Below are 14,821 nucleotides of genomic sequence, written 5' to 3'. Positions count from 1 at the left end.
TCGTTTCACAGTCGATACGCCATTGTAGGGTCGTTCGTAACATCTAGAATTAGGTAGCGTATGTCTACGTACTAGGTGTGTGTGTGTGTGTGTGTGTGTGTCTTGGAGGGAGGGCAGGGCAGGGAGGGAGAGGGGAAAACTTCCATTCCTTCCCGAAGTCCAGTCCGAGGTGTGAATGAATGGGAAAAGTTTTGTTCTTCCATTTATTTCTCTTGGACTTATTTTTCCCTCTTGACATCACAGCAATATATAAATAATGTCAGCATGTCGTATAGGAAGGGAGACTTCTTTGTTTGTCTTTTTTTGTTTGTAATGTGAAATAAATACAAACAAATAAGGGGTCCTTTTTTTAAGTGTTCGCTTCTAAAAAGGACTCTCGGTAGTGCATTATTTACATGCGGTGGATCAGAATGTCATTATTTTAGTTGTATATTCGTTAATTAATGCCACAGAGGCCATTAACAGTGTAGAATTCGCATACATGCTTAAAAGGCTAAGTGGAGGCTTATAATAAACAGCAGTACTATAATAGCCCATCGCCACGCCAGTCGAAGGATGCACCAAAACACCGTTCTCTGCATAGTGGCCGTATTGTAACGTCGGGGGGAACCTAACGAGATTAAGCTAACCTGGGGGGACCTCTGTAGCATAATGAACGCGCCCGTCCCAACGTTGTATCCATTATCAGCTGATACCAAGTAGATGCGTCCTTATGCGGCATTCTGGTCCTCAGAATCGCCGCCTTTGTTGACGTTCTCTGTCGTGAGGGTTGCTGGTGTCTCTGTGAGATACTGCAATATGGACTCAAGCCTCTATTCCACTTTTTTTTATATCTTTAATGTCCTTTGTATGTAAATGTAATTTTTTAATATTTATGGTCTGTTTTGGTGTATTTTCAAGACATCACCTTGGTGTTCTGCGTTACGGACTATTTAATTATTTGTTTCTTTTTCCTTTTTTTTCCTACGCATTTCTCTTAACCTATTGCTGGTTATTGGGTCTGTTTCTGTTTTTCATTGTCAATACATACTTCAAAATTATTTTCCATCTCCCCTTCGTCCCTAGTTTATTTTTAGTATGCCATTTCCAGGTTTAATACCGAGATCATGCTTATTTAAATTTCTCGTTACTTAAACTGTAGTTTTATTCGTTTCGTGATTTTTTTTCAGTTATTTTTGTTTCTGCTTTGGGGGAATTTATTCAAGTGAACACGTCGAGTTAATAGTCAATTTTGGTTAATTTGTAAAATTCGTGGTGTGTGGTTGTTTATTATATAAATGTAAATGTAGAATCTGTATATTTGCGTCGTCACCCCCTGGGATGAACCAAATTGAAGTTTTCATGACCTGCATTATTTTAATAAACTTCCTCGAATGGCGCCACGTCAGACTTTAATCAGGTTATGAAAACTGTTTCGTGTTTTTAATGAATCCATTTTTGAGAGCGTAACAGACTTACAAACTACGTGATAGGATTTAAAGCAACGTAATTGACTACGTTACTCCTTCCTTGTTTGATCTCTGAATTCTCACCCTGACCATTTGCCACCAGCACCAGATCCCTTCAGCCGGTTGAAGGGTTTTGAGAGTTGATTTTTATTGTGAAGTTGCTAGCCTCATACCTATGCCGTATTGATGGTCGAAGGAGTATGTGTGCTGAAGGTGCCAGGCTTTCGTTTTCGGCCACCTATCCATGTATTAACCAGACCCAACGGTGCTTATCATTCAGGAAATATTGATGATGATGATGATGATAATGTAAATATGCCGGCACGGATTGCAAGAACGTTCCAGTCGCATTTCGTGTGAGTTATATTACAGAGCGTGGAAACTTGTGTTTCCTACTTTTGAACACTGCAGGAAAATCATGTTTCCTGCCCTTAAACTTTTGCCTTATTTTTCACCTTCTTCGTCCGAAGTTAAAGTCATCATCGTAGCTACCTTTACCTTAGAGCCCATGCCTGCAGTCTGCGTAAGTTACGTCACTGAAATTCGATTTACAATTTTGAAAATTCTATTTGCGTGACAAAGAGCGCGAGTTGTTGGAAACGTCCTGGCATATTTTTTTTTCCGGTTGCGCCAGTTGTTAAAAATAGTTCGCCGAAATTCAGCGTCCACCAAAAATCTAAGCGCCAAAAATTAAACTTTTTTTTATTGTCGGCGCCAGAATGATGTTGGCTGTATCACCCCCAATATTTTCTGAATTACTTTTTGTAGGCTCGCAATTCTTGTTGGAATTTTTATTTTTTTTCTGGACCGTAATATCTGCTATAAATTTCTATTTTTGACCTCTAGTATCTGGTGGTTAGTCTGCAGCTTCATGGCCCACCAGCTTTTTCTGGGCGTTGCGTTTCCCAAGTTCTCATCATCTGATAGAAGATTGCACTTCCGTTAGATGTTTTGCTTTCCTCGTTTTTTTTTAATATATTTTGCGTTTTTGCTTTTCGGGCTATATCTTCTCCCATAATTCTCTATGTGCTTGATACAGATTTCTTATTTAGTCTGTGTAAATACATTTAAATGTAACAGATGTAAATATCGATGCTTATTCGTATTGTAAACTCCTGAGATGGCATAAATTGTAGTTCGTCTCATCTTCTTAACTTCCTCCGGGCCATTGAATTATTCAGTGACAGACTACGTGGTTCCTCCGTGGAAGGAAGTCCGAATTTTATGGGTCGACTTAGCACCTCTGGAGCGGAACACTATTGATTTTTAATAAAACTTCTCAGCCGCCGACCTCTGGGAGATATCGCGATCTTGTTACCAGAGTTGCAGCTGGATCTTGGAGATGAAGTCGCCTCCATGTGAACACTTTATTCTTACAGTTTGTTCTCTCTATGCAGTAACTGAGAGCTTCAGTACGCGACGACTATAAATCTTGTAGAGCCGAAGACTTCAATCTTCTGACATGTCGCTGTACTGAGGATTTTCCAAAACGGACACCCGCAAGACGTATTCAGGGTTATGGGTCAGCTTTTAAAGCTATTGGAAAATAACAAGGTAACCTTATCTGCAGTTTCCTCTTCAGGAGAGCTTCAACGTACCGTGGGAGGCTGGACAAATGTGAGCTTAACCGACAACCCTCATATATATATATATATATATATATATATATATATATATATATATATATATATATATATATATATATAAAGCCGTTAAAACACTCTGGTTTAAAGTTAATGACTATATTTTGGTGGACTAACTTCCGCACCCTTATCAAGTAGTGTTTTAATGGGGCTTTTATACTTGAGACGTATCATGTTTTAACAGAGAAATTTATATATATATATATATATATATATATATATATATATATATATATATATATATATATATATATATATATAATATACATAAAAGGTCATTAATTAATGCGGTATGGACATCCAGTCAGACAATCAGATTACTGAGGGTAATAGGTGTCCGTGTGCTCCATCGCTCCAGTAAATTAACGCCATCATTAGCCCATGCTGCAAATGCGTGATATACGGTGGGGCGTTATTAGCGTCATTTACATGAATTTTTGAAGCCATTTTTCAACCAGGGCTGCTGCGGGTGTTTCCCTTGGGATGAATTATTAGTAGATTATCAGCGAATCATTTTTATAGTTTAATAGTAAAATGCAGGAGCGACCCCTGAGGCCCTAGGAGGTCAAATAAAGCCAGATTAATATTGTGTGTTTCGACAACGTTTACCTCTTTATATGTATGTATGTGTATATATATGGCAAAGTTAAACACTGTATCCGTGTTCTAATATGTTGTAGGAAGCCCACTAAAATTTGGAAAAAATTGAAAGTTTTTTATTTAAGCTTTCGGAGACTACATTCTCTCCCTCTTTCAGAAAGAGAAAAATGTATATATATGTGTGTGTCTATATAATATATATCAAATTCTATCTATCAACAGTAAGCCGTATCCCCTAACAAGGGTGGTCTAGAGAAAAATACAGACTTACAGTCGCAGTACATCCGTACCACATGGGCTGACTATTGGATGAATCCTTTTAAACAGAAAACCTTCACACAATAAATCTTATAGGCGTCTCATCAACTGCACATCAAACCCCTTATGCACAGGCTGCACTTTTTGCGTCTTCTGCAGATCATGCTGTCTTTTTCACTTTTTTAGTGTTTCTTACGCCTCATGAAACCTCATCTCATCATTTTCGATCATATTTCTTTCATTCGCACTCAGCATCACACTTCACTTCCATTAAGGATGGATGGCTCAACAATTCCATGATCATGCATTCCCCCCTTTGCCTTATACAGATCATTCAAATCCCTTCTCAATCTTGATATTGTATTCCTTCTTTTTTTATATCTACACGAGGTATTATTTTCCATGAATCCTATATTGCAAGGGGCGTGACCGGCATTGAAAGGGCATACTTTTCTATACCTTCGTCAGGTGTATATATCTACTACGAGAAACCCCTGGCACTTGATATGGCAAAAATGTGGCACTTCGAGGACAGTAATGCCCAGGCTACATGTAGCGTTTACTAACACTGGGTATAGCAGTTCTCAGGAGAGGGAGACAACGACGTCAAAAACTCCAGATCTTGACGTCAGTGAGAACCATTTTTTTCTCCAGTCCCCCACTGGGAAAAGTGTAGATTTTTTATTTGGAGAGAGAGACAGAGGGGGAAGGGGGGTGAGAAGGCCTTGGATAGATCACTAGCACCCCTTTTTCTTCTCACATTTTTCCCTCTCTTATATTCTCATCAGGCTCAATAATTACGGGAAATAAAAAGCTTATTTTTAGCTTTGCCAATTTCTTTCTTTCTCAGCATTCTGAGAATTTTCTTAATTTTCTTTTTCTTGTATATCGGTGGGAGGGAGTTGATCTGTCTCTGCTTTTATATATTTCAGGAATATTTGGGTTTTTTATGAAGCCAGATACAAGTTTTATTGTTTGTTTGTGTGTGTATTTGTTTGATGCAGAGGCTTTGTACGTGTGAATCTTAGGAAGGTCTCGATAGCCAGGAAGCACGAATGGTGCAGTATCTGTAAGAGGTTTGGACGCGCTACTGGTGGCGTCCTCGTTTTGTTTTTCAGTTCTTAATTTTACCTAAAACACGCCGTTGAGAATCTTGGTAGAAACGCATCGATAAGTAGCGCAAGTCATTGACAATTCTCGTTTATTTGTAATTACTTTTTTATTTCATTCCGTTCTGATTCTGTACTTCCTTAGCAACGGTTTTGCTCTTATACAAAATATTCGTGAAATTGATGTGTCTTGAGATGAGAGAGAATCCCAGAAAGAGAGCCAAGATTACCAAGTATGGTGCTTCAGATCGTTTCTCCAAACGATGGATTTTTGGGCGGTTTAGAGAATTGTGTTTTACCACGATAGTTTACTTTTAGTAGAGGATAAAGGTTATTTTCTCGACTAGCATTATATAGTGCTTCTATGTCAAAGGAAAGCAGTGGAAAAGAAAGATTAAATGAGATGAAAATAAACATAACGAACGATCATTCGAATGTGCCCTCAAGCGAGGGTTAGTGAATAAGTATTGGGGTGGCGAGTTTTACTCGTTTCTGCTCCACGCTTTTTAAATGTAATTTTTGATTGTTTATTTTTCATCGGGAATAACCCCTGCAGTGGACTGCAGTATTTTCCTGGGTTTGGTTTGTATTACCTTTGTAATTATATTATTCCATTTATTGATGATAATGCTATTCTAACAGTATGCTTTCGGTAATATCGATATGTGCGTCTGTCTGTTCTTTATAAGAATACACGATGTTCTAACTGAATTCCGGTCCTTCAAGAATACCTTTGCTTGAAGAGATTTGATCAATATAGTTATCACCTATGACTTGGACAAATTTGTATCATGGTCCTACCACCTGAAGATTAAATGAAAGAACCCTTTCAAGAAAATGCTTGTTAATGTACACTGACGTCTGTGATATGTATGTATGTGTATGTCTGGAGAGAGAGAGAGGAGAGAGAGAGAGAGAGAGAGGAGAGAGAGAGAGAGAGAGAGAGGAACTGATCGTTTTTTAATGCAATCCAGCCCCCAGCAGACAACAATGTCTTCTGCTACTGGCAAACTAATCTGTTGTCTTTTAAACCGGACGCCTAGATCTGCTTATCTTTCACTCGTTAGTCTTGTTCTTTTTACACCTAAAGTGCGAAGAAAAATAAGTTATACTCATTTTATCCATACGAATAAATAATGTTCATTTGAGGCTTATTTTAAATGGAACTGGAGGACTCTCATCAGCAACGCTAATATTTTTTTTTCTTTTCGTTGAAAGTTAGAAAGAATTCGCCATTATAAAGGAATTCTTTATAGAGTCCCTCACTAGTATATGAAGATAAAAAAAAAAACCAACGCCCAGTGAAGAGAGTTCGTTAGTTGTATTTTGACCAGAACTCCATTTGAGTAAACTTTCTTATTGTACCCTTTTTCGAGCACGAAAAAAGAATGTAATGGAGTAGGCGAGAGGTGGTTTTAGCTCCTGGTTAATCTCAGGAAATAAGAGAGGAAGGAAAATCTACTTGAAGAAAATATTATTCACACATTTTCCTCTGCTCTTGTCGAGGCTTCCTGATGTTCGTTTTGTGTGTGTGTGTGTGTGATGTTTTTACGTTGCATGGAACCAGTGGTTCTTCAGCAACGGGACCAACGGCTTTACATGACTTCCGAACTACGTCGAGAGTGAACTTCTTTCACCAGAAATACACATCTCTGACTCCTCAATGGAATGGCCGAGAATCGAACTCGCGACCACCGAGGTGGCAGGCCAAGACCAAACCGATCATGCCACTGAGGAGCTCCTTCCTGCTGTTCGTTTGGTTTGGTAGTCTGTTCACGTCTACTATAGGCTTTTTCGTTCTGTCAAATCGTACAGCTGGCATTCATTTTGGCGCGAACGGTAATTGTTTTTATCTGTCAGTTATGTTTCAGACTATCTTTACTCTAATGTGCTTTTGGTTTTATCCAGTATACTTCCAACTCCTGAAGATCGTTTACATTTATTGTCCTTTGAATTTTTTCCTGTTTAGGTGTGTTTTTAGTTTTTATATTAATTTCACTTCCTTCGGAAATTAATGGCCGACGATCATCTTTTTATCCCTTATTTCTTGGTGTCCTCTGGCCATTTGTGTCGTATTTTATTGCTAGTCCTTTTTCGAGTTTTAAAACAAATTGTGTTTCCGCTTATGTTTATTTTTTTGTGTAATTACCATGCTTATGGCTGTCCACGTGGTCAAAACTGTGGGCTTCAGAAACAAATAATTAAAAGTAAAAAAAAAAAAAAAAAAAAAAAAAAATTGCTCTTGTTTGCAGGGATCTGAAAAACGGGTGGTAAGGTAAGTGTCACGAGAATTTGAAGCCGACACACTCGTGTGATTTAAAAACTCTCGTTTCCCCCCTTGCTTAGTTTTTTTTTTTTTTATGTAAGTAGATAACTTTTAAGGCTGTCAAAGTACTAGTAACGACAGAAGGTTTTCCTTGTATTTCATACATTTGGAAAAAGACGGTAAAATTATTGTCTTTTTCCATATGCACGACAAGTTATGCATGTTTGTCTCTTTTTTTTATACATTTATATTATATAATGTTTGAGTCTTTAAATTTTACAGATAAATAGATAGATAGACCGTTAACTAGAGAGATGAAACGCAGAACTTGACTGAGTTCTAAGTCATCAAACATTCAGGCCACAAACTGGTGTTAAAATTGGACCCTAAATTCCAATTTATATGTGTGTGAACGTCTCACTGTATATATATATATATATATATATATATATATATATTATATATATATATATATATATATATTTAATTGTGTGCATCCTTGACGACGATTTTCCTTTGAGTAGTGGGTAACAATCAGCTGTTTATTTTTGTTTTGCCTGGTATCTTGCTATTCAGGGAATCATTTTTTCCTTTAATACATAAGACGTACTTTCACCTGGCTTGCAAGTTCCTCGCTCTTCAATCCCTCATGTGACTCTTCCTTCTTCTTCTTCTTCCAGGTGGGACGCCTTGGACGACGCTTTAAGTAGAGGGCCTTCCACGTCAACTCTGTCACCATGTCTGGAAGAGGTCTCCGCATAGCCCCGGCATCATGGTGGTGCTGTGTGGCCGCCTGGAGGTAGTGGTGGTGGAGGCGTTGGACCTCCCGAACCTTGATCAGAACTTATTGAGGCCCGAGGACAAGAGCGACCCTTACTGTGTGGTGGAAATCCAGTCGGGAAGTGGCGGGTTACATAAAGTCGGAAAAACTTTTACCATAGACGACTGTCTCAATCCCAAGTGGTATTTCAAGTTATCCTCTGATGTGAACCAAGACGTGGCCGGACTTAGATTTACAGTGAAAGACCGGGACTTGTTGTCGTCTGATGTGATAGGGACGTGTTTTTTACCTGTGCACACGTTCGTCAACAACAGTGCGCCGCATCATGCTGAACTGACTTTAGTGAATCAGAAAGGGTTTGGAGCGGGTGTGTTAAAGGTTACGGCGTCATTCCACGCGACTAGTCAGCCAGGTGTGACTATCGGTGATCGTGCGTACACGAAAGCCTCCGAATTCAAAGAGCGCGTGTCGAGGAAAATTCCCAAGTACGGAGAATCTATAAACTCATTCGGCGACATGGCTTTCTTACATGGAATTTTACAATTGAAACTGGAAAGGGCGAATAACCTGCCCAACCTCGACAGTTCCATCCTCAGTCTAAGCAAGAAGGATGTGTCTGATCCATTTGTTGTTGTGACCATCGAGGACATAGATGGAGAGCCTTGGAAGATTGCAACAACACATGTTATAGATAATAACCTCGACCCGATCTGGGACGAAACCTTTCGTGTTGACATCTGCCACGATGTAGCGTCAATTACCTTCACTGTGCGCGACAAAGATTTCCTGTCATCAGAGCAGATTGGTTCCATCTCCTTCCCTGTGAATCTTGTGACCCAAGAAGAAGGTATAAATGGCACATTCGACTTACTCAGAGAAAATAAGAACAAGCGAGCTGGCACTCTTACACTGTCTATGACTTATTACCCTAAACATGCTGTCCAATCTACCTTTGAAGTGCCTGATTGTCTGTTTCCCTTACGAGAGGATAATAACGTGAGATTGTACCAGGATACCCACTGTCCATCTCTCCCCATGCCTCTTCTCGATGGATCTGGTAATGTGTACCAACCTCACAGTACATGGAGAGATATTTACAGCACTATCATGGAAGCTACACAGTTCATCTATATGGTTGGCTGGAGTATTAGTGCTAAAATCGCACTTCTCCGAGACGAGGGAGATGATAACCGCTGCCTCGGAGAGCTACTCAAGCAAAAGGCCTACGAAGGGGTGAGAGTGAGGTTGCTGCTGTGGGATGAACTCACTTCTAACGACATCAAAAAGAGTGGCGCCATGAGCACCGAGGACGAGGAGACGGCCAACTTCTTCCGAGGTACCCCCGTTGTGGTGGTTTTGGCGCCACGCGACCGTCACTCGAAAGACATGTTTTCTACCAAGATGCATTTCACAATGCTGTGTTACACCCACCATCAGAAGTGTGTGATTGCTGATGCACCCATCGAAGAATTGCCCGGTCAGAGAAAGGTGGTTGCATACGTCGGGGGTCTAGATTTAACAGGTGGGAGATACGATAGCCCAGAACATCCTCTCTTCAGAACACTGACCAAGGAGCACAAGAATGATTTCCGGAACAGGGTCTTCCCAACGTTAACCAGTGCGAGCGGTCCGCGCCAGCCTTGGCACGACATACATAGTCGTGTAGAGGGACCGGCTGCTATCGATGTCCTCACTAACTTCCTTCAACGATGGCAAAAACAAGCGACTGAACACCTCGATGCTCTCGTTCCTTTACGCCAAATGGACGGAATAGCGGTAGAATATCGCTCCAGTGCACCAGACCGCTGGAACGTGCAAGTTTTCCGGTCCATCAACTCGGACTCGGCCCAGTTTGACTGGACGTCTGGTATTGGGCTCACCAAGAAGAAAGGAAGAGCCTTTGACAACAGTCTTCACCGGGCCTACATTCACAATATTCGGCGAGCGCGCCGATGCATCTACATTGAGAATCAGTACTTCATGGGAAGTAGTCACATGTGGCCAGAATGCAGAGACGCCAAAGCCGGCAATCTCGTTCCACTGGAAATTGCTACAAAGATAGAAGACAAAATCAAAGCAGGAGAACACTTCGTGGCTTACATTATTATTCCCATGATTCCTGAGGGAAAACCAGCTGACAAGGTAAGGCACACTGAACTCTAGGTTTAAGGCATTGCTTGTAAAGTTTAAGATGCATGAATTTATTCTCTGTAAGTGTAAAACGGAAAATACCGAGAAAATGTTCACCTTTGCTTTGCTCATGCAAAAATCTGTGGATATAAGCAACTCAAACTTCTGAATTACTATTTTGTTATGTATAAGTAGGCTATACTATATGATGTACTAACTTATGACATCATAGTGCCCATAAAAGCAAGATTCAGTCCAGCACTGAAAAATTTCTCGTCCTGAAATTGATTAAATAGAGCACTTTTAATGGATATATATTATATATATATATATATATATATATATATATATATATATATATATATATATATATATATATATATATATAGTGTGTGTGTGTGTGAGTATTTGTGCTTCACAAATTGAATCATGAATGACTTTTCTCAAGAGCAGCAACAAGTGCAGCAGCAGTGGTGACCAGAAACATTAGGAGGGATGGAGAGCAATAAATTCTCAGAAAAGCGGAAAATAGAAAAAGATAAAGCACTAGACCCTCTTTCTGTCTCCCTCTCTCTCTCTTTTAAGTGAAAATTTTTTTTTTTTCCGAACGATTTGTTTCTGCTTCGTTGTGTCCAAAAACAAAGCCGTTTCGGGAATGAATTCGTAAAATTTCTCCGTTTCTTTTTATTCGGGAATATTTGGGACTTGAATACAGTTGCACGTCGACTGTGGATTGATCAAACGCTTCTCTTTTGTCCGACAACATTGGGTGGGCTATAAATCAACTTTCTTTGGGAGCAAGAATAATACTCACTTGAGAGAGAGAGAGAGAGAGAGACGACGATGAGGAGATGAGAGACGAGAGACGAGAGAGAGGGGGGGGGGTCATAATGGTGGGAATTGTGGTAAAGTACAGTGCACTAAAATGTTCTCTGAACTGTACTTTTTTCTTTATATATATTTAATGGATTAGCTGGACAGTAAGTATGACTGAACGAATCTGGGATGAAAACAAAATTCATATATATATTATGTTATTATATATATATATATATATATATGATATATATAATATATATATATATATATATATATATATATATATATAATCTATATATATATATATATATATATATATATATATATATATATATATATATATATATATATAATATTGCATTTAATGGTCTGAAACATATATTTGTGCATACGTACATATATTATCAATTAATCACATTGTCAAGTCATATACCATAACATAAGAATTACGTTTTGACTTTGACGAGGAGAGAGAGAATAAATATAGGCTGAATTCAAAATGTTAGGAAATTGGTTGGAGAAAAGTGACCACGAAAAAAAAAAAAAGTTAAGTATATATCTTAGATTCATCACACCACTGAGCTCACCATGAAAACTAGGAAGAAAAAGTGGGATACGTCTTTGACCATGGCAGAGAAAAAAAAAATGGCAGAACTATTGCTCGTGCCTTGCCCTGTAACTTGGAAAACTGGATTACTATCTGACAAGATAAATGCCCTTAATAGTGGCTCTAAATATCGAGGAAATGGAAGTGGCGGACAATCCTGTAATTGCGCCTTACAGCATCCTCTAACTTGGAAAAACAGATTATAGAGATTTCGAAGAGAGAGAGAGAGAGACTAGGGAATTTTTCGGATATAAGGAAGGCAATTAGTTTGTTTTGGCGACTTGCTGACGTCGCTGGAAGGAGAGGGTAGACTGTAAGACAGAAAGATTCATAAGAATTTCCTCAACTTGGAGAAAAAAAACAAACTGAGCGCACGGCAGTTTCGTATTGAAACTGTCGTAGTGAAAGCCTATCGAAATGTGATTGCATAACGAACATTAGATGCTGTTATGGTATAAGCCCGAATGAATAGTGGATTGTACCGTATAGAGATAACCGAAGATGCTAACGCCAATATTATGTGTACCAATAATTGATTTTATCTGTTGGGTCATTCGCTCGTTACCATGCCATTTAAGATCTCTTGATAAGACGGATAGCTGTTGTATTTCGTAAGACGGCAGAACGAGTAGCTGTCACTAGAGTTGTCTTTATCTACATAGTATATTCTATAAATTAGCAGCCATGTCGCTCGTAGATTAAAATAAAAAGAAAATCTATTGTGGTACTATCCTGTAGAACCCCAAATAAGGGAGGTTTATTCCCTATCAAAGACATTAGATGGAGCTTTGATGTCTCAAACTCCCTTAGCTCAAATATTCTGCATGTATGTAAAATATAAGTGTATTCATATATTTGTGCTTGTTAAGTGATTAGCTTATTGCAAATAACGACGATTAGACTTATACCATATTATACCCTGTAGTCAACCTTGTCACTTAGGTGGCCCTTACATTAGTATGCAAAAATGCAAGTCCTTGGAGTCCTTAGTCAGACTGCCGGGATATTACGTATTCCTGACGCGTTTAGGATCTAGATTCCCCCCCCCTCCTCCCTCCCTCCAAACTGAGTAATCATATATATATATATATATATATATATATATATATATATATATATATATATATATATATATATATATATATATATATATTTACTTGGAAATCTATAAGGACATAAATAAACTAAATCTTCCAGCCCCGTTGTAGGATTTAAAACCTATTAATCAACATACGAATAAGGATAAAGCTGTTAACCTAGAGAGAGAGAGAGAGAGAGAGAGAGAGAGAGAGAGAGAGAGGAGAGAGAGAGAGAGAGAGAGAGAGAGAGAGACGCTGCGCAATGGGGGACGAAAGTACTAGACATGGCAACAAGTCACATTGTTATTAGAATTTTGCCGTTATGTAATATGCATAATAATTCATTTTTAATGTTTACGACATTGCGTATTCTTTATCTAATATGAGAGTATGAAGATTTCATCATTTAATTATTTTGTCTCTGAGGACTTAAAAATGTAATAAAGTTAGTATACAAAAATTTCAGTGGGTCATTTTTTAAAGTAAAAATATTGGAATTTGTACATTCATATGTTTTCGTTGCAGTTTGTAGTGTAGAACTATAGTAGGGACAAGTGTAATTATTTTAACAGGGTTGAAAAATGAAAATGGTAGTAGGCCCTATGTATAATCAGTGATACTATAGGGACAAGACTGGTAAATCCATTTCTGCTTCAGTAAGCACTGTGTCAAGCCCTAAGTTCCTATGCAAGGTATAAAATTCATATTACAGTGGTTTCTGTATGATGTGTAGTAGGGAAGACTGGGTTTTAACAAGTTGCTTTTAATATAATTGATTTCATTCAGTTCAAGGGTGTTGTTCTACACTGCCACCTTAAAACAAGACTTTCCTCAGTAAATAATTCAACATTAAAGTAAAAGCCTCTCGTGTGTTCATAAATGATGCTAGTGCCACTTAACGTATACTCGTTACCTATCTCAGTTGCTTTGTTCGCTTTACCTGGGAGACAATTTAGGTGTAAAATGTTTATTGTATTAGGTTCAACAATCTACCTCTCATTTTAGTGCTGCTGTATCCATGCCATCAAAAATTACCATAATGAGAGAATTGAGTCATGTAAATTTCTAGGTCCTTATCAGAAATGCTTTTACTTAGTATCTCTCGTTAAGTTTGAAAAATACTGAAAATCTCTATTTGACTGTGAAGCTACACAAGGTCTGCCAAATAGAACAGGGAGTTTTTTGCTTTCTTTTTCAACTCCTCACATAAAGATGACTCCATGTCTGCCAGGAACTGAACAGTTGAGTCTTATCAACAAGTCTTTGCAAGCTGTGTCCCCTAGACAGCCACCTTACCTCAGTGTGCAGGAGTAATTGCTTATGGAGCATGTCATCATTCTCTTCACACGGCAGTGGGTGTGCCTTGATTTTGTTAATTTCCCTGATTCACACTTTCAAGGCATCATGCAGTCCATCACCAAATTTCTTGGCTACAAGATGTTGTCTGTGCAATACGCAGTGTGCAGTATGTACATCAGGCACTTTTTGTTTGAGCCGGCTTACAAATCCTCCGTGCCGAACCAACATCGCTGCTGCACCATCAGTAGTCACTACAGTAATATTACTAAGAGGTTTACTGCGCTTTTCAAAATACTAATGCACTCATTATAAAAACTGTCTCGTCTTTTACATCAGCTGTGAGATATTTAGCAAACAAAAATTCATCCACAATGTCCTTTAGACTTTGATTGTAATACCTGAAATAGGCCATGAGACGATTGGAGCTGCCAAAAGTTGACTCACCAAGTAATTGTTTTCACCAAAAACCTCAATTTTCAACAGAGCTTGCAGCACTAGTAAGTTGTAGAGATAACTTACTATGTTGCAAGCTGTTAGATTGAAATTTTTAGTGAAAAAAATTCCCTATTTTTTTAAATTCAAGAAAGAAATATAATTTTTTTAATATAATGAGGTCTGATAATTAGATTTTTACAAATTATTAACAAGAATTCCAAATTGGAGGCTTCATTGGTCCTGTAGACCCCAGCAGTAAACATTCACCAACCCATTGATTATTCATTGAACCGAGGTCCCATTGACCCCTGGGGGTCGATATTGACCATTTTGAGAACCCAGGATGT

The 14,821-nt window shown here is 38.5% G+C and overlaps 1 protein-coding gene across 4 annotated transcripts in view; it reads left to right on the top strand.

Moving 5' to 3' along the window:
- LOC135214959 (uncharacterized) overlaps positions 1-14,821 on the top strand; it is a 471,889-nt gene that overhangs the window by 451,052 nt on the left and 6,016 nt on the right. For all 4 annotated transcript variants that reach the window (XM_064249452.1, XM_064249450.1, XM_064249454.1 and 1 more), the window contains one exon: positions 8,005-10,247. In XM_064249452.1, the coding sequence (XP_064105522.1) occupies positions 8,097-10,247 (2,151 nt within the window). In that variant the 5' untranslated portion in view covers positions 8,005-8,096. The remainder of the gene's footprint in view (positions 1-8,004; positions 10,248-14,821) is intronic.

This window comes from Macrobrachium nipponense, chromosome 46, assembly GCF_015104395.2.
Source record: "Macrobrachium nipponense isolate FS-2020 chromosome 46, ASM1510439v2, whole genome shotgun sequence".
NCBI classification, from domain to species: Eukaryota; Metazoa; Arthropoda; class Malacostraca; order Decapoda; family Palaemonidae; genus Macrobrachium; species Macrobrachium nipponense.
The sequence above is the reverse complement of the archived record's forward strand: the minus strand, read 5'-3'. Positions and strand labels throughout refer to the sequence as shown.